Source organism: Cydia splendana, chromosome 26 (genome assembly GCF_910591565.1).
Source record: "Cydia splendana chromosome 26, ilCydSple1.2, whole genome shotgun sequence".
Lineage (NCBI taxonomy): Eukaryota > Metazoa > Arthropoda > Insecta > Lepidoptera > Tortricidae > Cydia > Cydia splendana.
The window spans coordinates 9146899-9169370 of record NC_085985.1 but is presented as its reverse complement, the minus strand read 5'-3'; the positions used below and the strand labels follow the sequence as shown (position 1 = coordinate 9169370).

The following is a 22472-nucleotide window of genomic DNA, read 5'->3' as shown; positions in this document are numbered from 1 at the left end:
AAGGTGTGTCAACCCTAATAATTACTCGGAGCAATGCTGAGCCGAGCGGAGCCGATTTTGCCCGAAATCAGGAGTTTCGCACACCTGGCACAAGCCCTATGCAGTGACCTTTTAAATGAATGTCTTTTATTTATTTATAAGGTGAACTAGGTGAAGGCAATTACCCTGATTCGGCTGCTCCAAATATTTTAGCGAGATGGATTTCTTGGCTACGATTTGACCACTTGTCTCCGTAATTTCATTTTATTTTCTACTTAAATCTGCTATAGTTCGTTTTTTTAGCATTAGAAATAAGGTACACAATCTTGACGTGTCTTATTATTGACAAACACTTTAGAAAAATAAGTGACGGCAAATATGTTACAATTATGAATCATAATATATGATTATTTACATTATTTTGCTTTCAAAGTAATAGTAACTGATTTTAAAAAAGCGTTAGCGCACTAGTGCGAAACATAGCACTTTTCGTGCGATGTCAAAAGTTTAAAGGGCCATATGTACTATAAAATGTTGTACGATACACGTGCGAATAGGTAATTCGCAACTCGTGTCGATTTAAAAAACTCCCTTCGGTCGTGTTTTAATTTATCGCCACTCGTTTCGAATTTCCTCTTTTCCGCACTTGTATCGTAAATAACTATTATTAATTATTACGTAAGTTGGGTGACAATGAAATATTATAGTAGGTACCATCTATCTGATCTGATGATGGGCACAGGAGGTGGCCATGGGAACTCTGTGATATGATAAAACAACGAAACCGTATTGTGTTTGGATGTGTTAGAATTGCCTGTTCAGTGGCGGATTTAGTAGGTAGGCCCCAGGCCCTGTAGCCGCCCGTTTCTCAGCACCATGCAGCATCATGTTGACTACATTTTGAGTTATTTATTGTTATCATCAGCGATTATTTTTTTTTCACAATTTGCCGCCCTAGGCCCGGGCCTCCTGGGCATTAAGCCTCCTCCACACTCGTGCGCGAATCGCGGCGCGAAGCCGCGAACGCGAGTGTGGAGTCGATTTTCGCAGACAGCGAAATCGACTACACACTCGCGTTCGCGGCTACGCCCGCGATTCACGCGCATAGTCTGGAGGGGGCTTTAGGGCAAATCCGCCAATGTGCCTGTTGAAAGAAAAGTACAGTCACCGATAAAAATGTGTATCAAAAATGAAAATATTGGCAAAAAGCTTATTTAATACTTTTCAGCATCAACTATATTTTAACAAAGCAACATGAAACCAAGGAACACCTCGATTGTCGGCATTAGTCATATTATTCAGCAGACCGACATAAATAACACGTTTAACATCAAAGTTCACGTTTATTGACGCACGCCATCACGCCCCATCGATGCGTCTAAAAATACCCGCGTCTTGCAGTCTATCGGTTTCCGAACGCACCTCCAGTCTGCTCCAGGCAGCCATTGCAATCACAATTTTGCCGCGCTTTGCGCAACATTTTCGTAATTTTTTGTTTCAATCAACTGAAATTATAGTGTTATTTAAATTTATATTTAAAGGTGAATTTTTAATAATGATGGCGTTTAAAATGGGCTTGATATTGCCGCCTTTTATTTTATTGGTATTTATTTGTGCGGATGTCATGGCAAAGGATTCGGCGGAAGTGACGGAGCGTATTGGAGAGACTAAACAGACCTTTAAGGTATTTTTTGACATTTTAATTAATTATGTGTTTTTCAATTTAAATTCCTATTTATTTAAGAATTTTCATACTTACTAATATTTTCATTCGAATCTATAATTTGGAAAATAAAATAATTGTTTTCAAAATTAAAAAAAAATTAAAACCAGTAAAATGCATGCATCATTAAGCCTTAAACTGTAAAAATCTAAGTAATACTATACTTACTTAATAATGTCTATAGGTAATACTACATTATTTTAAGATAAACATTTTTTTCGCTAAATATTTTTTATCTCTGTTGAAAGCGTTTAAGAAACAATTATTTTTGTGTTTTGTGTTTGAGCTGATGGCCTAGTTCTAGGCCTAAAATTAAAAACAATATCGGAACAGCGCCATCTGTAATATCAAAACCATTCTGTAATTAGACACCTTTTATTAAAAAAAAACTTCCTACGCATATCATGAATCATCATAATATTATCACATTATACTCGCGTAACAAAAAAAGCTTTTATTACGTATGTCATAGATGTTTATGACACGGACGTAAATACATGGAACATCGTTTATTTGAGGATTTATATAAATATTCTCGTAAATAACACTGCCCAACGTGGGAAGGTCGGAAATTAGCTGAATGTAGAGCTAAATAATATCAGGTGTACTTTTTGGCTTGGGCTTGGTAGAGTAAAAAAGTTCACCTGGTTGATCATACCATACTATAGGTAAGTACTCTGTATCTTTAGGTTTTTAAATAAAAGTAAACAAACAATTTGTATATTTTCGGGTAGTTATAACATTTATTGGTTAACCAACCAAATACAAAATCGCCTGGATCTGTCACTGAACGACCTGACTTTAACCTACATTATTTGATTGTGTAATGTTTTCATCTACCCTCAACTGGGTTAAGGAGCCATTTGAGGGTAGATTTTGTTTACTATACAGAGTATAGTATTTTATAAGTATTGTAGGTATAAGGTATAATGTTTCATTATTAAATTTAAGTACATAAGTATTAACCCTTTCAAAGGGTCCCTTTGAGTCCCATGGGCACGACGTCGCATGCGCAATGAGCCAATGACAACCAAAATTCACTTGTATATAAATTTAAAATCAAAAAATCGTTTTTAGACTGACAAATGTATGGGTTTAAATACTTCAAATCTGTAGTCTATTAAGCTAAAACTAATTTAAAATGAAGTTAAGTGGCAAAAAGAGTATTTATTTCTCTATTTAATGCGCAATTTTAATAAAACTAGTTAGAAAATGTCCTTATGCTACAGAAGTACCTAAACTCTTTATGATTACTGCGTCGCTTGCTCTTGACCTAATATAATATGGACTTTTTGGGCCACTTTAAGTAGTTTGTTGCCAAATCTATTATTAACTAACACATTTATTCCAGTTATGTTTTTCTTAAAACAAATACCTACCTATCAAAATGATGACGCATTAAAATGTAATAATGTCGAGTGGATGATTTGTGGTAGTTTACATTTACACTAAATATTCTATTTCGCTGAGGGCGTTAGGGCTTTTGTAAACAGCTGGACTGCATCCTAATTAAAGTTTGTGTTGTGATATATATATTCAAGATTATTGAGGGAGCCACTTCCTACGTAACTGTCACATTTTGACGTAAAATGCTTAAACGGCAACAAGATGGTCAAGCAAATCTTGTCAGTAGAAAAAGGCGGCAAATTTGAAAAATGTAGGCGCGAAGGGATATCGTCTCTTAGAAAATTTGAATTTCGCGCCTTTTTCTACTGACGAGATTTGCTTGACCATCGTCCATCATATATATGAAGCAGCCGGGTAGAAATAACAAGATAATGTGAATACCTATTTTTTTTAAATGTATTGGAATGTTCCAATGCAATTGTTAAATAAATAGAACCGCGAGTTGCTATATAAATAATCCACAATTAGAATGAAGCCATTAACTTCAGCTTACGTAAACAATAAGTATATTTTGGTCGCGTAAAGGTGACATACTCATACATTTTTGTTGAATTTTAAATATGTATATCGAGATATTTGGCAAATCGTTCGACGGCAGAGATCAGGGCTATAACCGCGAATAACGAAGTTCGCAAATCTCTGCCACTCTAATTACGCCATTGGAGTAAAAGAGAAAGAGAATTTCAATTTTCGCGGCAGGCCCTCAGTACGGCTATCACCAGTTTGACACTGACATATTCGCTAGCGAGTGCGTAACTTACTTCTATGCATCTTGCTCGGTCACGCATATTATGTCAGTTTGACATTGCTAAGGCAGTTGTGACAACGCTACGGGAGGCACATTCTGTTTCAACCATTTGTTATGGTTTTGATACGACCTTGGACATTTCTCACGTCGATATGTGCATGTGTGCGTGAGATGCGCACCAATCGCCGAGACTTGCCGAGACTATCATCAAGATCTTATCAAAACGAGAGAAAAATCATAACAGTTTCTTAAATCGGAATTAGCCTAAAGATCAGACATACTTAGTTCAGTGAACTTACTGACTAAGGCCACTAAGGGGGGTTCCTATCCACTGCATTATACTGAAAATTTAATTAAATATCAATAGGCCACTATCTAGAATAAGAATTAAAAAACATATTTATTGTCACACAAAAAATATAGTACCTACATACGAGTATCTTGTCTTCTTCTTTGCGTAGTACAGTCGGCATCAGATATATCGGATCGGCCAAGGTGTTCACAATATCTGAACACGCGCTCTAACGCCTTGATAATAGAGGCGTGTTCAGAATGTTCAGATACTTATGAGCGCCTTGCCCGCTCCGATATATCTGATGGCGACTGTACCATATTTTTTGTGTGACAATAATTATAATGTCTTTTAATTCTTATTCTAGAATCTAGATAGTGGCCTATTTATATTCAATTAAATTTTACCGCACACATATTTTTTCGTTTTACCCTTTGGGTATGAAACCCTAAAAAAGTATGCCACTAGTTTTCGAACGCCCCCTCACGATATGAAATTGTCATCGCCTCACGTTGTCACCGCAATTTAAAGTATTTTTACGAACGTAAAACTAAAATAGTAGCCAATGGGCTTTTTCTTGTATGACGACGATTCGTTTTGTAAATAACAGTAGTAAACGCCGGAAAAGTTTTAATGTATATATGTAATATTTAACGGCCACTTTGTCAGGAGAGAAAGGCGGCAATTAAAAAAATGTAGGCGCGAACCAAAGAGAATTCTTACACACATTGGCGAAGATATAGGTACTACGAGAGCCGACCCCCAAATGATGGAATTAAGGCTAGAAAGAAGAAGAAGGGTTGATATCCGATGGAAAAATTGAATTTCGCGCCTTTTTCTACTAAAAGTTGGGTGTGTTTGAGTATAGATAGTATTTAGGGTTTTTTTGATGTCACTGACATACCTACCCACGGAACGAATATGTGTGTATCTATTTTTACGTCACCCTAGGCCGTAAGTGGGATTTTCTGCCCGCTACGCAAGGAGAAAATCTCACTTCCTGGGCAAGGCAAGACGTAAAACTTTAGACAAACCAGAGTAGAGTGTTTTCCTTACCTCTACCCTCCACAGTCAGGAGCATTGAAACATGTTGAAACAAAAGGGCATTTACAAACATTAAAAGCAAAGGTGGCCGAGTGGATATGACGTCCGACTTTCGATCCGGAGGTCGCGGGTTCAAATCCTGGCTCGTACCAATGAGTTTTTCGGAACTTATGTACGAAATATCATTTGATATTTACCACTAGCTTTTTCGGTGAAGGAAAACATCGTGAGCAAACCTGCGGGCTCAGCACGGTTCCATTTTTATCGACTATCACTGTGCGCGTCCCTTTCGCACTTACATACTTGTTAGAACGTGACAGGCATGGTGACAAGGGATAAAAACGCGACCGTGCTAAGCCGCCTGCATATAGTCGTATCATCGAGAGCGTGGAATTGCATATGTAGTAGTATTGTTTGTTTACAGGCATTCTATATTTGAATTTTCTATTTTCTTGTACTATCAGCATACAACCACTACAAATGCAATTCCAACTTCTCGATAATTCAACTATACATCTGCGAAGAAATTCAAAGGTGTATGTGAAGTCCCCAATCCGCATTGGGCTAGCGTGGGGACTATAGCCCAAGCCCTCTCGCGCATGAGAGGCCTGTGCCCAGCAGTCGGACGTATATCTAGGCAGAAATTATTTATTATTATATAAGAGCAAAGGGAACGAATTGGTGCGAATATTTAGAAAAATCGTTGACATCTGTTGTCCCATAAGTTAAATGAGCTGTACAAAATGTACAATTATTATTATGGTACAAGGATCAAGCCATTACCTACTGACGTCACGGAGCCCAGAGATCACATAGTTGAAAGATAGACAGAGGTAAAATCGCTAAGCGCCATTTGCACCATCCCACTAATTCAGGTTAACCGGATAAACCTGGAGTTACCATGGTTACCAGTACATTTTGACACTTGGTTAAAGGTTTAACCGGTTAACCCCGGGTTAGAATGGTGCCAGTGGCATTAAGACAAAATGGATTTCATATAATCTTACGCCGTATTTACGCGGCGATACGCACAAATTTACAACTCGCGGTAGAGCAAATAACTGCTCGAACTAGGGCATGAATTTGAATACAGAATTTCCGGAAAGCCGGTAAACCGGTTTAAACATGTTTTAATGCCGGAATTGAAGAGAACCGATATCGCAATATTGTAATAGGGTTTTTCCGTACTAGTCAAAGCAGTTACTTTTTTAGAACTGTGGAAATATGGAATGGAATGAAATGAAATGGAATGAAATATGGAATTTATATGAAACATTACATCGTGACGTCACGGTCAACTCACCTACTTTTTATATTTCTATCCGATTTATTTAAATAGAACTTGTGTTTAAAAATAACTCCTATCTGTGTTTTTCTAATAATTATCTGGTGCTTTATTTCATGCATGCACGAACTATAGTTATTTAAAATAATATTTTATAGATTAAAATTTTTTTGAACACTAATATATGTAGAAAACAAAGAAAACTTAGATTCACATTCATATGCCTATATATTAAATTGTAAGTACTTAGGTAAACTAATGTCATCATTCAAAAAAAAAAAAACATTCCAACCTTAATTTGTAAAAATTTATGCAAGAAATAAAAGGCTTTTTTATTTTTATTTTATTATTCTTTCATGCATGGTGTAAAATAATTTATTTTAAATACAGTAATAATACTCTATTCCGGTACTGGATTCCCGGTACCGGTACTAGTCTGTTAAAATGAGCCCGTTTAATCTTGAGCTATATATCCTACCTCTGTGTATCTTTCGACTCTGTGTCGGAGTGTTGTTTTTGGCAGCTCCAGCGATATTCGAGAATTAATCGCCTCGCGCAGGTGTGGAGCTAATTTCTGCATTCAACAGTATCCATTCATGTTTGCGATTGGATTAAGACATATTTCGTTCGCGCCTTGCTTTATGGCCACACGTAGCACGTACGTACAATGAAGTGTAAATGGGTGCACTCGTTTCTTTTTCGCGGCCACGTCCCTCTACCGGCATCCACTTGGTGGCTAAGATAGCCCACCTTTTCGGATGCATGCGGTAGACGTAGCAATGCACTCACGAGAACTTTCCAAAGTTGCGAAACTTTCCACATGAGAATTTCTCGGTAGCTTCTGAGAATGTTCTCGAGAAAATTCCGACTTTTGGTCTACCGCTTCCGGTCAGAAAAATGTATGACGGCCCTGCCAAACAGCCAGACCTAGGTGGGGGGTGCTCGACCAAATGTCATAGAGGGACCTTGGCAGTTTTTGACGCCGCCATGTTTTTAGGGTTCCGTACCCTAAAGGAAAAACGGGACCCTATTACTAAGACTTCGCTGTCCGTCTTTCCGTCCGTCCGTCCGTCCGTCCGTCTGTCTGTCACCAGGCTGTATCTCACGAACCGTGATAGCTAGACAGTTGAAATTTTCACAGATGATGTATTTCTGTTGCCGCTATAACAACAAATACTAAAAACAGAATAAAATAAAGATTTAAATGGGGCTCCCATACAACAAACGTGATTTTTGATCAAAGTTAAGCAACGTCGGGCGTGGTCAGTACTTGGATGGGTGACCGTTTTTTTTTTGCATTATTTTCCGTTTTTTTTTTCATTATGGTATGGAACCCTTCGTGCGCGAGTCCGACTCGCACTTGCCCAGTTTTTTTCAATATAGCCGACTTTTTTTGTTAATTTTTTCAAGTTTGTCCTAGCGCGCTGAAATTTTGGTCACGGAATCTCGGGATCCCCTAGATACCTATGAAAAAATTTTTATGGAAACATGCTACAATTGCGGGAAAACTGGCCACTTTTATTTTGTATGGCAACTTTTAAACGGCGCGTGATAGGTGGGGGGTGTGCTCGACCAAATGCCATAGAGGGCCCCGAGACAAAACAAACTGCATTAAAAAAAATAAAAAAAACCGACTTTTTTTTTTCAAGTTGGTCCGAGCGCGCTGAGATTTGGCATGGCGGGAGATAGAGGCCTCTAGATGTAGATGTAGGCCTCTAGATTCCTATGACAAAAAATTTTTTTTGAAAAAATCCAAGATGGCGGAACAATAATTTTCATGTTGCAGGAATGTTCTGAGAACATTCTCGAGAACGTTTCCGCTTTTTGGGAATGTTCTGCAATTTGTACATTGCTAGGTAGACGTGACCGGCCCAGTCCCATTTGCACTCATCATACTCAAAAATATGTCCCATAATGGGACATATCATATCTTTGAGTATTTAAGTGCACACATATTTTTACACTTGCCTGTACAAATATCCACGGGGAGTGTCGGATGCCTTAGGTTCAAACCTGGCCCGTTCTATCCTTTAAGGATGACTCACGCTAGACCGGGCCGGGGCCCGTAGCAGTACTGGTAATTCCGCTACTTGACGCTAGAACTACGAAAATAATGGTCGTTTTGGTAACAAAACTGATGTATAGAGTGAGCACTCTATGCTTACTTATTTCATTATTTCTCTATGGTTTGGTGCATAATCAGATATTTCATGGCCGCTCTTATAGTGAACTTTATATCATAGAGAATACAAGATATGCTTCAAATAAATTAACTAAAACTAAACCTAACTAAAAATAAAACCCCCTAAAACCTACCTTTCTAAACGTAGGCCCCTCGGCAAGGTGCCCATCGCGCAGGCTGCAGCATTCCTGCGTTGTATAGCGATGGCAATCCTTTGCGCAAGAAAGCTGCCTGCGCGAGAGTCCCCTGTTGCCTCCCTTAACCGCTTAACCGGGACATAAGCCCTCCTACGTGTACACGCTCCACGCAGCTGGCCAACTTTATTGTCACGCGTGCAATAGAGTATTTAAGACCAAGTTCGGCCTGGCCAGCCACATAAGGGCTCACGCTAGACAACGTCCATGATGTTTATTTAGGGTCGCCGTCATTGAAAACGATGAGGAGGACTATATGGGTTAAACAGATCACTGTGTTATGTCTTTCCTGTAGACATACACGAGAGTTAAGGGCTATAAAGGCTAATTTTCTTATTTAACCCTTATCCACATGAAAAGGTCCTCCTTTTATTAAGAGAACTATGATAAAATCATTGCTTACATGCCCACAAGCTGTTAACTATTGCCCACAGGAGAGAAAAATGTACTGTTCGCGCGAACACACTAGTTTTCTGTACTACATAACACAGTGATCTGTTTGACCCTTCGAGCAACACCGGCTTCCGACACGTTTGACCGATATATCAAGCTCCTTAAGGAGCCCACGCGCTCCTTTACCCCACGGCCGCTCTGATATATTTGATGGCGGTATGTTCCCTCAAACTATATATACTTACCTACTTATTCGTGTTGATGTTAAAATACACGTGGATTAGCTTAACGAGATGAAAGCAGGTGTATTGCATCAGCACACCAAATCTTCATTAATTTAGCAGTTTCTGCCCGCGACTTTGTCTGCGTAAAATGATGGTGAAGATTATCTTCTGTTCTTCATCGGACCTCAATACCAAATTTCGTCTAAATCGGTTCAGCAATTTTAGATTTGCAATGACAAAAATTCTATGAAAATATGTAGAAAATACGGAAAATATGCCACGTCATAAGTCATTAGAGTTAGACCAAGAAAAGTCTGCAGCGATTTTGATAGCCCACGCAGTCCAAGTGTTATTTATAGGTAGGTACGTCATAATTTCATTGAAATTTGACGTTTAAAATAACACTTGCATTTCGCTGCAGACTTTTCTTGGTCTAACTCTAAGCACCGAGCTGGAGCCATTTTTTTATTTATAATTTTAGTTGTAGTTAGTTGTGGTTTTTAATTTTAGTTTATATTGTTTTGTTTTTATTACTTTTAATGCATTTATAAAATAAAACTTCTCTATAGCTAATTAATTTTACGGTTTAATCGCGTGTTTTAGTCACTCGCGCGTCATGTAAGCTTAAACAAAACATCTCGAAACATGTCGCGCGAGTGGCTAAAAACACACGAGTTTCACGACAGTTTAAATTCGAGGTCAAAGTCGCTGTAGAGATAGATTATTTATTAGACGGACTCTACCTTTTATTTTACCACACCAATGTAAAGCAACAGGACATGGGACATTCAGAAGAATGAGTAGCGTAATCGACGAACGGCGTAAGCTCTGCAGTCAACGAAAACGTGCTTGATTAATTATATTTAGAGTGCATACCGCGATAAACAGAAATAGAAATTTCGTTATATGTCTCTCTATTGCTCTTCTATATTCGAGCGATAGAGAGACAGACAAGAAAACGACTTTTTTATTCGCGGTAGGCCCGCAGATGCATCCTTGCGTTGTCAACATAGTACTTACCATTTAATCGCACGGTTTGATTTCTCAAAATGTATTTTCGCCCCTGTCGTCTGTATTCCCTTCCCTGACCGATAATCAGAGATATGAAAAATACTTTAAGAAAAGTATTTAAATACAAATACTTCCTTAATATACTATTTCAAATGCAAAATACAAAATAGTTTTTGAATTTGTATTTCAAATACAAAATACAAAATAGGTATTTTCAAAATACTTTTTAAAAATACAAATACTTTGCGATAAAAGGTACTCTGAACAGTGAATACCTAGTCTGAATTAAAAAGTTTACTCGGAATTTCCGAGTTGAAAAGACTCTCTTTATTCTTTGAAAACAGTGTGTCAATCAGTCTTCTATCTAAAGTGCAAATTTCTAATTGTTTGCTCATATTAACAGGGAGGATGGATGGATGATGGTTTTTAACGGCCAATTTTTAAAAGCATTAATTTAAGATTTGTGATGTTTTACAGCTAGTATAATGCCTCTCGTTGGTGTGATGAAAACGTCTCGTTTGTGTTTCACCAGGGCAGAAAAGTTTGGTCTCCTCTCCTCTCGTACCTTGAAACCCTCGCAACACTCAAGATTCCACTTTTTTAACCACTCGCTACGCTTGTGGTCATGTGCGACGTTACTAAACAGATTCAACAGTTCCATGTTAAAAGAATGAGAGAGTTGCCAGTACTGTATCAGAATAATGTAGGTAGGAGTTACATCAGAAGAGATGTAACTCCTACCTACATTACCTACTATAAAGTATTTTGTATTTTGAAAATAGAAAATAGGTCCCAAAAACTATTTCAAATAAAATACAAAATAGTTTTCTTCAAAAGGTATTTAAATACAAAATAGGTATTTTGCATTTTGTATTTGCATTTTAAATACAAGTATTTCAAATAAGTCACATCTCTGCCGATAATATCATATCATCATCATCATATCAGCCTTTTATCGCCCACTGCTCTCTTCTAGTACGCCACTTGTCCCGGTCCTGAGCTAATCTCATCCAGAAGTGACCAACAATCTTCCGAATGTCGTCCACCCAACGAGCCAACGGACGCCAGCAGGGCTAGCACATGATTGGCGCGGCAGTATCTCGCGGCGAGATAGACTACCCGTCTTTTTCTATGTTAATAAAAGAGGGACGGGTAGTCTATCTCGCCGCGAGATACTGTCGCGCCAATTATCTGCTAGGCCTACATGGATTGATATTTGATAAGCTCCTCCTTTTTTTAAAAGTCGGTTAAAAAGAGGTTAAGGTCATAATGAAAATGTTTCCAAACAACTTTCCAGTATCCGAACATATTGGCTCATATCTCAACCCTCTCGATAACTTCACGATCTGGCGTCGAGCCAGGCACATTATTAATATTTATGTCTAACGCGTCTGCGTTGAATTAAAACGTGTTACTGCTTTTTTAGCGCGGATTACAGATTGCAATGATTCAGCAAGCTAAAATTGAGATTTTGAGGGCTATTTGTGCGTCTTAGGGGGCTTGGGATGATTCCGATAATCCTTAGGGCCGGTACAGACGGACTGCACCCAGTACCGTCTTTACCATAAGGGCACACGGGGCCCACGGGCCCCCCATCCTCAGGGGGCCCCGAAGGACAGACAGTAACAGTATTGTATTTGATTACCCATAATCAAAGACATATGTAACTTCGTATAAGACGAATAAAGTTTAAGGAAAAAACGTGCCTCGGAATTCAAGTAAAAGTCATTCTCGAATAGATGCCGCACACACCTTTAGCCTATCCTCGGCTAGATGGCGTGACGACACCGTTTCATATTTAACAATTTTAACACATAGATATCAGTGAATGAACATGGATTAAAATGATATAAAAATAATAAAATCATTTATCCATATATATACATCTTTTGATAACTTTATACGTTTTCATTTTGAGTTTTAGTCGTGTGACGATAGATGGCAGTAAATTTACAGTGACTACAAAATTTACAATGACAGGACCCCTCTATACTATCTATTCTTTTTGCCCATAATAAATAGAAGATCATAGTAGAAAAATGTTAGTTTAATTAGCTTTTTTTACTTTCCAAAAGGGCCCCAAATTATTATGTGCCCAGAGGCCCCAGCATAGTTAAAGACGGCCCTGACTGCACCCCGACTACAACTTATGGGAACTGTACGGTTACCATCAGTTTGTCACTGACATAAACGCCGTCGACAACGTAATTTACTTTCTATACATCCCGTTTGCACTAATATGCGAGTGCGAGCGAGATGTATAGAAAGTAAATTACGTTCTCGACGGTGTTTATGTCAGTGACAAACTGATGGTAACCGTACTGAAAGAACTACATTTACTATCTATTTGAATGCCAAGAAATTTAAATTCATTTACGTATTCTATATGTTGATCTTTATATTTGACCGCAACCTCATCCGAGGACCTTGACTTTTGGAGGTGAAATTGCATGCATTTTGTTTTTTCTTACTACTAGATTGTTTTCACCCATCCAGTCTATATTCTATAACAGTTTTGAGCGAATTATTAATAGTATTTTCATAGTCCAGTTTTGTGACTGTTAATACGCTCAATGCAGATGAAATTAGAGATGAGCAAAACCCTTCAGTGAGTTGAAAAGATTGATTTATATCTTTCGCTCGCGGTGATATGTATCACTCATTTCGTTCATTTCGCTCAGTGGATCTGTACGGTTACCATCAGTTTGTCACTGACATAAACGCCGTCGAGAACGTAATTTACTTTCCATACATCTCGCTCGCACTCGCATATTAGTGCAAACGGGATGTATAGAAAGTAAATTACGTTCTCGACGGCGTTTATGTCAGTGACAAACTGATGGTAACCGTACTGTAAGCTATATTGTTCACGAGTGAGTAGAGCGAGATGTCAATCAATCAGATAACACAAGTGCGACCAAGATGGCGAATCACACGATACGATGCCGCCATGTTTTCCCGACGCCCTCCAAATTCTTCCGAACCGCTCCGAAACCTATTCGCATTATCTCACTCGCTCACTCGCTCGTCACGCTCGGCCGGCTCATTCGAATCATGAGTGGGAAAGAGCGAGCAAGGAACACTGAGATAGATGAGTTACTGAGCGAAATGAGCGAGTTAAATCTTCACTGAGTTGAAGAGTGAGTGAGTTCAGTCAAATGATACAGTTCATTTAAATCACTCACTCGTGAACGACACATGCCTAGATGAAATGTCGAGGTAAATAAATAAATATACCTACACGGCTACACCTACACATGACTAATAAATCGTAAATGTTAAATCTACTTCTTAATTGCCCCAAAGCACCTCGGATCTAGACGATGTTATATGTGTTTACTTTCCCAAGAGAAATAAAGATGTTTATTTATGATCGTAATGATATAAAAATATCTGTCTAGATTTAATTTGTCTTACTATTTCTGTTTCTAGCTTTTGTTTTGTACACATGAACTATATAAGTGTTTACGTTTAGTGACTTTTGTTATCAAATATAATAACTGGCATTACGGCCGAGCATTAATTACGGCAATGATTATACTAAAACCGGCCAAGTGCGAGTCGGACTCGCGCACGAATGGTTCCGTACTATAAAACGTAAAAAAACGACAAAAAAATCACGTTTGTTGAATGGGAGCCCCACTTAAATATTTATTTTAATTTGTTTTTAATATTTGTTGTTTAGCGGCAACAGAAATACATCATCTGTTAAAATTTCAACTGTCTAGCTATCGGTTCTCGAGTTACAACCTGGTGACAGGCGGACAGTGGGGTGTTAGTAATAGGGTCCCGTTTTTACCCTTTGGGTACGGAACCCGAAAACAGGAGCCATGGGCACGGCCCGGTCTAGCGTGACGTGAGTCATCCTTTAGTTTAGGCTTTAAGAGCATCGAGTACCGCGACCACGAGTCGCAGTCGGTGTCGAGTACGGTGCCAAGCCTTGGGGATGGGAGAGCGTGTACAGTGTTTTGTTTTTCAAAAGCAAAAACACCACTTTATGAGCCCATCAACGTGCACATACTAGCGCCACTGCTAAATAATCGTGATTATTTAAATTTAACGAAAGATATTTAAAAAAGGGGGCCGCTACGCACTGTATTTTGTATTTAAGTACCTTTTGAATACATCAAACTAGTTTTTATGTTGCTGGATTCGTCGATCTATGAACTCAAAACAGAAACGGCCGCTTTAACTTTGGACGCATAGATTGACGAATCCAGGAACATAAAAACTAGTCTGAATTCAAAAGGTATACTTAAATACAACATAGATTACGTAGCGGCCCCCTTTTTTAAATATCTTTCGTTAAATTTAAGTAATCACGATTATTTAGCACTGGCGCTAGTGTGTGCACGTTGATGGGCTCTTGATGCCTTTATGCGACTTTATGTTTGACTATGTAATTATGTATATTTGGTAATTAGTCTTGGAATATATGTTGCTATGCCCTGACAGGGTAACCATGCATGCACTTAATACAAATGTAATACCTTAATGTAACCAAGATTCTGCAATAAATGAAATGAAATGAAATGAAATGCCTCGAAGCTGAGGTCTCTACCCAAACAGCGTTTATTAACAGCTTTAGGTATTAATTTGTTTTCCTTTCAGGTCAACACCGGCGCCCCGCTGATGTTCGCAGACGAACTAAAACAGACGCTGGAGAAGTACCTCTTCGGGATGTGTCCGAGCGGCTACAAGGTATGTTTACATAGCTTAATATTCATTCATTCTTTTAAAATTATGGCTTCAGCTCATTGGGGTTATTTCGCCAGTGTCAAGGTCGTAGTAGCAGGGTAAAACGATTGAAATTGTACGGTTAGTACAAGACAGTGTACGGTGATTTAGCTCTTGTAAAGCGATAGCGGGCTTTACAAGAAACACGAGGACAACCGGCCGTAGACTCCAAAATGATGGTTAAACGTGCTTCAAGATAAATTCTCCATTCACTGCACACTACCACATTAGTTTACTGTATAATAGGCTATCGATATTACACTTTAAACAATATTAATGAGCAAAAAACGAATCAATTAATCTCGCCGCGTGCCATCAAGATGGCGCTCGAACCGGAAGTCATAGCTTAATATAAACCTTAACCTTTTCGACGCCGTGTCAACACAAAAGCTGTCACTCGGACGCCACGTCACCCAAGTGTCAAAACTGAAATTGAACTTGATACATATGCACGTAGGTTGCTCTGTGTTCTGTGACCAATTAATCGGTCTTTGGCGTTGAACCTGCGGTGCGGATATATCGGTCATTGGCGTCCAAAAGGTTAATGGCTGTTGTCATAAGTACAGTCAGAAAAGTAGCGGATAAAACAACGAGCCTGAAGTAATACTACCTTTGAATAGTTTTCCAAATAGATCTCTATTTGGAAACCTTATTAGTCTTATTACTAGGTACCTATTTGCTGCGTTACTGTAAGGTATGATGCCATTGGTGCCTATGCTCGTGTAGATGGCGACACTTTTTGACATTTAACTTTAACACATGAGTGACAGAACAAGGATCAAAGTCAAATGGCGTTCTAAAAGTTTTGGTAAGCTGGCGAAAAATGACAGTAGATTTACAGTTTACTGTGGCTACAATGCCTATAATAACTATTTTGACAATCCGCCTCTATACTAATAGTGGTAACACACTATCGCACCGCACCAAGGTCATAGTGCGACGCACCGATAAGTAAGAGCGAGAAAGAGATATCGCTTTCTCGCTCTTACTTATCGGTGCGTCGCACAATGACCTTGGTGCGGTGCGATAGTGTGTTACGGCTTTAAATTCTCTTTGCTATACTTAGATACTTTTTGCCGCGTAGTCTGATCCGCTACTTTTGCTACCTAATGACCTGAGAGCCTACCGCGACCGCGAAACCGAAGTTCGCAATTTGCTGGCATCTTTAGCCCCCTCTAGACTATGCGCGTGAATCGCGGGCGAAGCCGCGAACGCGAGTGTGGAGTCGATTTTCGCAGACAGCGAATCGACTCCACACTCGCGTTCGCGGCTTCGCCCGCGATTCACGCGGATAGTCTGGAGGGGGCTTTTCTCTTCTACTCGCCCGCAATTTGCAAACTTCGGTGTTCGCGGTAGGCCCTCTGTAGGAACCGATGGATTGCGTTGTAGATTGAGCAATCTTATTGTCATTTTAGTAAAGGATTTTGCTCTACATACCGTAAAACGGGGTGAGTATGTTTCGCGGGGAGAGGTGGGTTATGAATGGGGAGAGAAGGTTTGAGAGGGGGGTGAGAAGGGATTTTAAGGCTACTGCTACAAAAATAATGTATTCCAATTTAAAATGGAGCTATAGTAATAATAAAAAAATCGATCCAACAATCTTCCAAAATCACCTTTGTATGAGAACTCCTCTCACCCCAAATACGAGGCACTACGGGGTGAGGTGGGTTTCCTCTTTATCGTCAAAGTTATGAAATGGAACTACCCAAAATAAAATAAAAACTAAAATACAAACGTCCGGAACACTTATTATATACACCATTCAGTTTTCATATGTAAAAATAAAATGTTATCGAGGTTTGAATTTCAGTTTTGACCCTACTCACCCCATTTTACGGTACCGGGTGTTTCCTGTAACCGGAGCAATAAATTAAACAGTCTATATACTCACCAAACTGACCATTTGTTCAGCAACTTTTAAAAATAACTTTTGTTTTGTTTTTTATTACCTACACTTAAAATTTTATTGCAAATTTTGTTATGTTTAAAGCGTGACAAGCAACGTCAAACACACTGATGTCAGCATATATTGAAGGCAATAATAATTCTAAAGGATTCATATATATTCGTATTATTACACACTTTTATTTATCATCACTGCGTATACTTATACCTATATCTCTTTGTATATATGGTGCTTCAAATCTTGTAACTTACCACTTCCGGGTGTCTGACTGAGCTGAAATTTCGCATACTTCCATATTTGAAAATGCAATAATATGCTAACATGGAGCTGATCTGTGAATGCAGTCGGAATAGCCCAAGGAACTCTTCGATGGAAAAACATTAAACACATTGAGTTTAGGCTCATTTGATAGGTCTCAAGAAGTAATTGATAGACATGCAAAGGAGAAAAAGTACAGTTGGCAATAAAAGTGTGTATCAAAAAATATTTTTGACGGTTACTTGTTTTTAAAAGTTGTTTAACAAACGTTTTAATAGTTTGAGGATTATAATATGTATTTTAATATGATATATTTATTTTAATTATTTGCTCGTGTTACAGGCAACAGCCGATATAACATTCATTTCTCACATTTATATTTCAAAGAATCCATGAATTCTGGAAATAACTTTAACGTCGTGTTTAATGGTTTACGGTCGTTGAGTGTTTTCAAATGGCCGCATTTAATAATGGCCGTTTCTAGTTTATTTACACATTGAACTGAACTATATTTCAACAAAACAGTAGCTGTCAATTGTTCAGTTTATGGACTTTACATACCTTTGCAACAATGTGCGATTTTCGATACATTGCCGGCTAAAGGCCTGTCCAGACGAGAACAATTCCGTACACGGCGGGAAGAAGTTGTTATCTGGAGGGAAAAAAATTAAGAAATTTGAACCTTATGTAATTTTATTTTAAGTTCAAATTTCTTCGGTAGAATATCTCGAGTTATCAACTTCTTCCCGCCGTGTACGGAATTTTTCGCCAATTTATTCACACGATGGCGGTGGCGCTTTTTATCAAGCGTTATTGGATTTTCAACATTAAGCGTTGGTCGTTAAATCGAATTTAGCGTTCAACTTAGTAGGGTAATTCACCAGTAACTGGCCGGTTTTAGTAATTGGCCACCAAATGAATTCCTTTCACATATAAACAGAGTTCATTTTAGTATAAGCTTTCAATAACTGGCCAGCCTTCAATAACAAAATGCCTTTACTAAAATTAATTCTGTTTATAGGTGAATAGAATTGATTTTTAGTTTAGGGCGGCCAGTTACTAAAACCGGCCAGTTACTGGTGAATTACCCTATTAGGTCTAAATAATATGTGAGCGTAGTTTGCCATTAGCAATGGGCTGACTCGACGAATAGACTGATAAAAAAAAATCTCCTAAAAGCGCCATCTACTTCAGCTGTCATATTTGCTTCTGCAATATTTTGCACTACTTTCCCTTGTCTGACCTTTAGCTAACCAAAAATAAAACATTTTTCTAACTATACTGAAAATCGTAATTCAAGACCAAAAAAAGTAAGACAATGTTGCCACTTTTTACTAGCGCGTCTTGTATTTATGTAAAAATAAGTAAATAAAAGTACTTTTTTAAATCGTAGGAGTAAAGTTACCAATAAATAAATTATCTTAGCGTGTTTATTTATAAAAAGGAATTTACTATTTTACAAACAATGTATTGCAGTGGCAACATTGTCTTACTTTTTTTGGTCTTGAATTACGATTTTCAGTTTAGACTGGAATCACCCTATCGCACTCTATTAACTCTTTTTTCCTCTATTCTTCAGTAGAGCTAAATAACCTTGTGTAATGTAGTATCTTTCGCAGATGCCGAAGCCGAAGAACGCCACCACTGTCAGCTGCGACCTCGACTCGGAGCAGCAGGACCTCGCTGGAAGGTACGTTATGTTATGTCCCTATAATACGTATATTACCAAAAATTTTAAAACGCGTTATGCCAAAAAAAACCGGTCAAGTGCGAGTCGGACTCGCGTTCCAAGGGTTACATCATCTGTGAAAATTTCATGAGATACAGTCTGGTGACAAACAGACAGACGGACAGTGGAGGCTTAGTAATAGGGTCGCGTTTTTACCCTTTGGGCCAAATAAATCGTAACTAAAAAAACCGGTCAAGTGCGAATCGGACTCGCGTTCTAAGGGTTCCGTACATTACCAAATTTTTAACAATGTATTTTATTATGTGGAACGTAAATGAAATGTCTAAAAATCCCGTATGGGGTCGGATCAAAAACTAAGTAATTAAGTCCGACTCACGCTTGACTGCACATTTCTAATAAGTTTTCCTGTCATCTGGTATAAGAACTATTTTGTGTATTTTTTTCAAAATTTTAAACCCAGTAGTTTCAGAGATAAAGGGGGGGGGGATTGGTCCTATAATAAGGGTTCCGTTTTTTTCCTTTTGAGGTCCGGATGGATCGGGTAATAAACAACAACTTTGCTCCCTTGTTAAGCAAATAGTGTCAATAAAAAATAAACAAAGAACTAAGTTCTCTTATTAACGTCTCTTCAACAGATTAGCGGCCCTAGCGCTCCGAGCGCACTCGGCCGGACGCGGCGACTGCTCGCGGCTCGGCGTCGCGCTCGCCAACACGTTCGGCGAGCTTGCTCGCACCGCCGCCAACAGGCACGCGCTTAGCCAAGGTAAAGTCATAAGGCCCCTGTACATATTGGGCCAACGCAGGCCAGTCCAAGGGACGCAGCCATGCGGTAGAATGAGATAGCAATATCAGTTGCTCCCTCTAACATTAACACAACATTAACATTTAACATTTGTAAATAAAATAGGGTTTATTTCATCTGAATAAGGCCCCATTCGCACGGCAGCTTTTTCAACGCGCGTTAAAAAAGCGTTTGAATGACACAAATGGATAACCATGTATCTATTCACACGACAGCGGTGGCGCTTTTTATCAAGCGTTGTTGGATTTTCGACTTTAAGGGTCGGTTGCACCCAACTGTTCGTATCGTTAAACAGTTCGCTAAATTTTTATGTATGGAAAGCTTTATAGTAAAGCGCCGGGGCGCGCCGGCTGACGATGATCAGTCTGTCAAATGTGGTTGGTGCAACTGGCCCTAAGCCTTGGTCGTTAAATCGAATTTAGATTGCAGACAGATTCAAGCGCTTTTTTAACGCGCGTTGAAAAAGCTCCCGTGCGAATGAGGGCTTAATGATTTTTTTTAACGCATAAATGCGTCCCCCAGACTGGCCCACGCTGGCCCAATATGTAAAGGAGCCTATAGATAAACATTTTTTTTTTGAGACAATCTTACACAATTCATTCAGTATTCAAAATTCAGCCCGCCCTGCTGGGCACAGGCCTCCGTTCATGCGCGAGAGGGCTTGGGCTGGGCTATAGTCCTCACGCTGCCCCAACGCGGGTCACAAAACACACAAACAGTCATAAATTCGCCGGCAAAAACGTCTGCTAACGATAGTACCAGCTAAAAAGTGAAAAAACTCACGCTCTCGGGCGAGACTAATTCGCGTCCGACCGCTCTACCAACTAAGCTATACCGACAAATTCAAACTTACAAATAAAACTTTGTTCACAGCAGCGACAAACGAAGCGAACAAGAAACGCAAGCTCTCCAAGAGCCAAAAAGCGAAGATTCAAGCGAAGCAGCGGACCGCGCTGGCAGTCAAGAAGAAGGCTGCTGCCTTAGCTGCCGCCGCCGCTGCCAAAATATCCGCGTAGATACTAGCTTTTCCTCTAAATAATTATTTCCTTAGTAAACAATATGTCTTAGAGCCCGACCAAGCTTTCAAAGGCCGAGAAAGCTAAGATTCAGGCAAGGCTGCGGAACGCACTGGCCGTCAATCAAGAAGACTGCTGCTTTAGCTGCCGCCGCCGCTGCCAAAATGTCCGCGTAGATTAGATATACTTTGTCAAGCAATTCCCGTCAGTAGAAAAGAGCGGCAAACTGTAGGCGCGAAGGGTTATCGTCGCATAGAAAATTTGAATTTGGCGCCTTTTTCTACAGACAAACTTGCTTGTCGGGCCTTACTAGCTTTTACTTTAAATAATAATTTTCTTAGTAAATATATTGTCTAGAATGGCAACATCTATTGACCCATTTATTATAATCTGGCACTGTAGTGTCGTCCCTTTCAAACCAATTTATATAAGAAAAAGGGACGACACTACAGGGGTGCCAATTTTTAATTTCAATTATTTTTGCCAGACTGTTTATGCACCTACGCCGTTCCAACTCGTCAGTGGAAAAAGGCGCGAAATTAAATTTATGTATTGATGTATGTATATATTTTTGTGTATCTTTTTGTATTGGTGTATACTGTAAGTAGGTAAAATATATTAACGACTGTTTGACTTCCTTCAAATGTTGTAAATTTATTATAATGTTAATAAATAACTAATTTACTCGTAAAGATGGAGTAATTCATTCATTTAAATTTAATTATTAGTTATAAGTATTGTTAACAAATAAAACATTTTACAAAAAACTCGGTGTTCATATTTAATTTTTACCCAACTCGTTATTTTTATGTAGGTACAGTCAGCATCGAAATTCAAAAGTATCTCTTTAAGTATAAAGTATCAAACTCTTAACAGCTTCTTTATCTGTCACTCTAATTACGCCTTAATAGGAGTAAAAGAGAAAAATACCTGCAATTTGCTTCTCCACGACGCGCGTCGCAACTAAATTGACAATAGGAGTATTTCTGCAATGTTTTGCCGCCAGAGTGCAGCACTAGCGCCTATCATAAACCATAGACATCCATAGAGTAACTTATACTCTGTGTCAGAAGCAAGGCCTGTTCACTTCCTAAGAAAGTTATGTCCCCAAATAATTGCGCATGTGTGCGCCTTAATCTTCTATGTGTGCGTTGGCCTCCGGGAAAAAGTTGCGAGTAATAAAAATAAAAACATTTTTCTACAGCAACATTGCTCCCAACTCTGATTTAAATTATCACGAATTTTATACAATATTAATCATAAAACGGGACTTAAAACGCTTAAAACTTAATTACATGCGATTAAGGGGCCGGTATATGACGTTTTCGATTTAGACCTCACTTTGTAACCATAATTTGTTCAATAAATGTTTAATAATTGCATTAAATTACACGTAAATTTGTTCACGAAGAAACCGTGTACCGACTCTTCATGCCATTGTATTTTTAATTTGCTGTTATTCTCTACAAATCGACACTAAAAGTATCAAAAAATCAAAATATGGAGTTCCGTTTGAGACGGAAGCAAAACAATTTTGTCTTTGACAGTAATTGAATTATTGTATGATTCTGAAAGCTAGAT

At 38.7% G+C, this 22472-nt stretch overlaps 1 protein-coding gene across 2 annotated transcripts; it reads left to right on the top strand.

Annotated features, from left to right (window-relative positions):
• The first annotated feature begins 1228 nt into the window (after positions 1–1228).
• LOC134803380 (uncharacterized) lies at positions 1229–21526 on the top strand. Of its 2 annotated transcripts, none has more exons than XM_063776193.1 (5): positions 1229–1663; positions 15094–15183; positions 18991–19073; positions 19709–19836; positions 20749–21526. In XM_063776193.1, the coding sequence occupies exons 1-5, from the start codon at positions 1352–1354 to the stop codon at positions 20889–20891; spliced, it is 756 nt and encodes a 251-aa protein (XP_063632263.1). In that variant the 5' UTR covers positions 1229–1351; the 3' UTR covers positions 20892–21526. The 2 variants fall into 2 exon arrangements, with proteins under 2 accessions (XP_063632263.1, XP_063632264.1); XM_063776194.1 differs by having other exon boundaries at positions 1231–1663; positions 19003–19073; positions 20749–21524.
• Positions 21527–22472: the final 946 nt, after the last annotated feature.

What these genes read in the sequence shown, in the direction of transcription:
- LOC134803380 (XM_063776193.1), top strand. Translation starts at nt 1,352, where the DNA reads ATGCGTCTAAAAATACCCGCGTCTTGCAGTCTATCGGTTTCCGAACGC. An exon ending in AGACTAAACAGACCTTTAAG is followed by an intron (nt 1,664 to 15,093) that starts GTATTTTTTGAC and finishes TTTTCCTTTCAG; the next exon opens with GTCAACACCGGCGCCCCGCT. An exon ending in CAGCAGGACCTCGCTGGAAG is followed by an intron (nt 19,074 to 19,708) that starts GTACGTTATGTT and finishes TCTCTTCAACAG; the next exon opens with ATTAGCGGCCCTAGCGCTCC.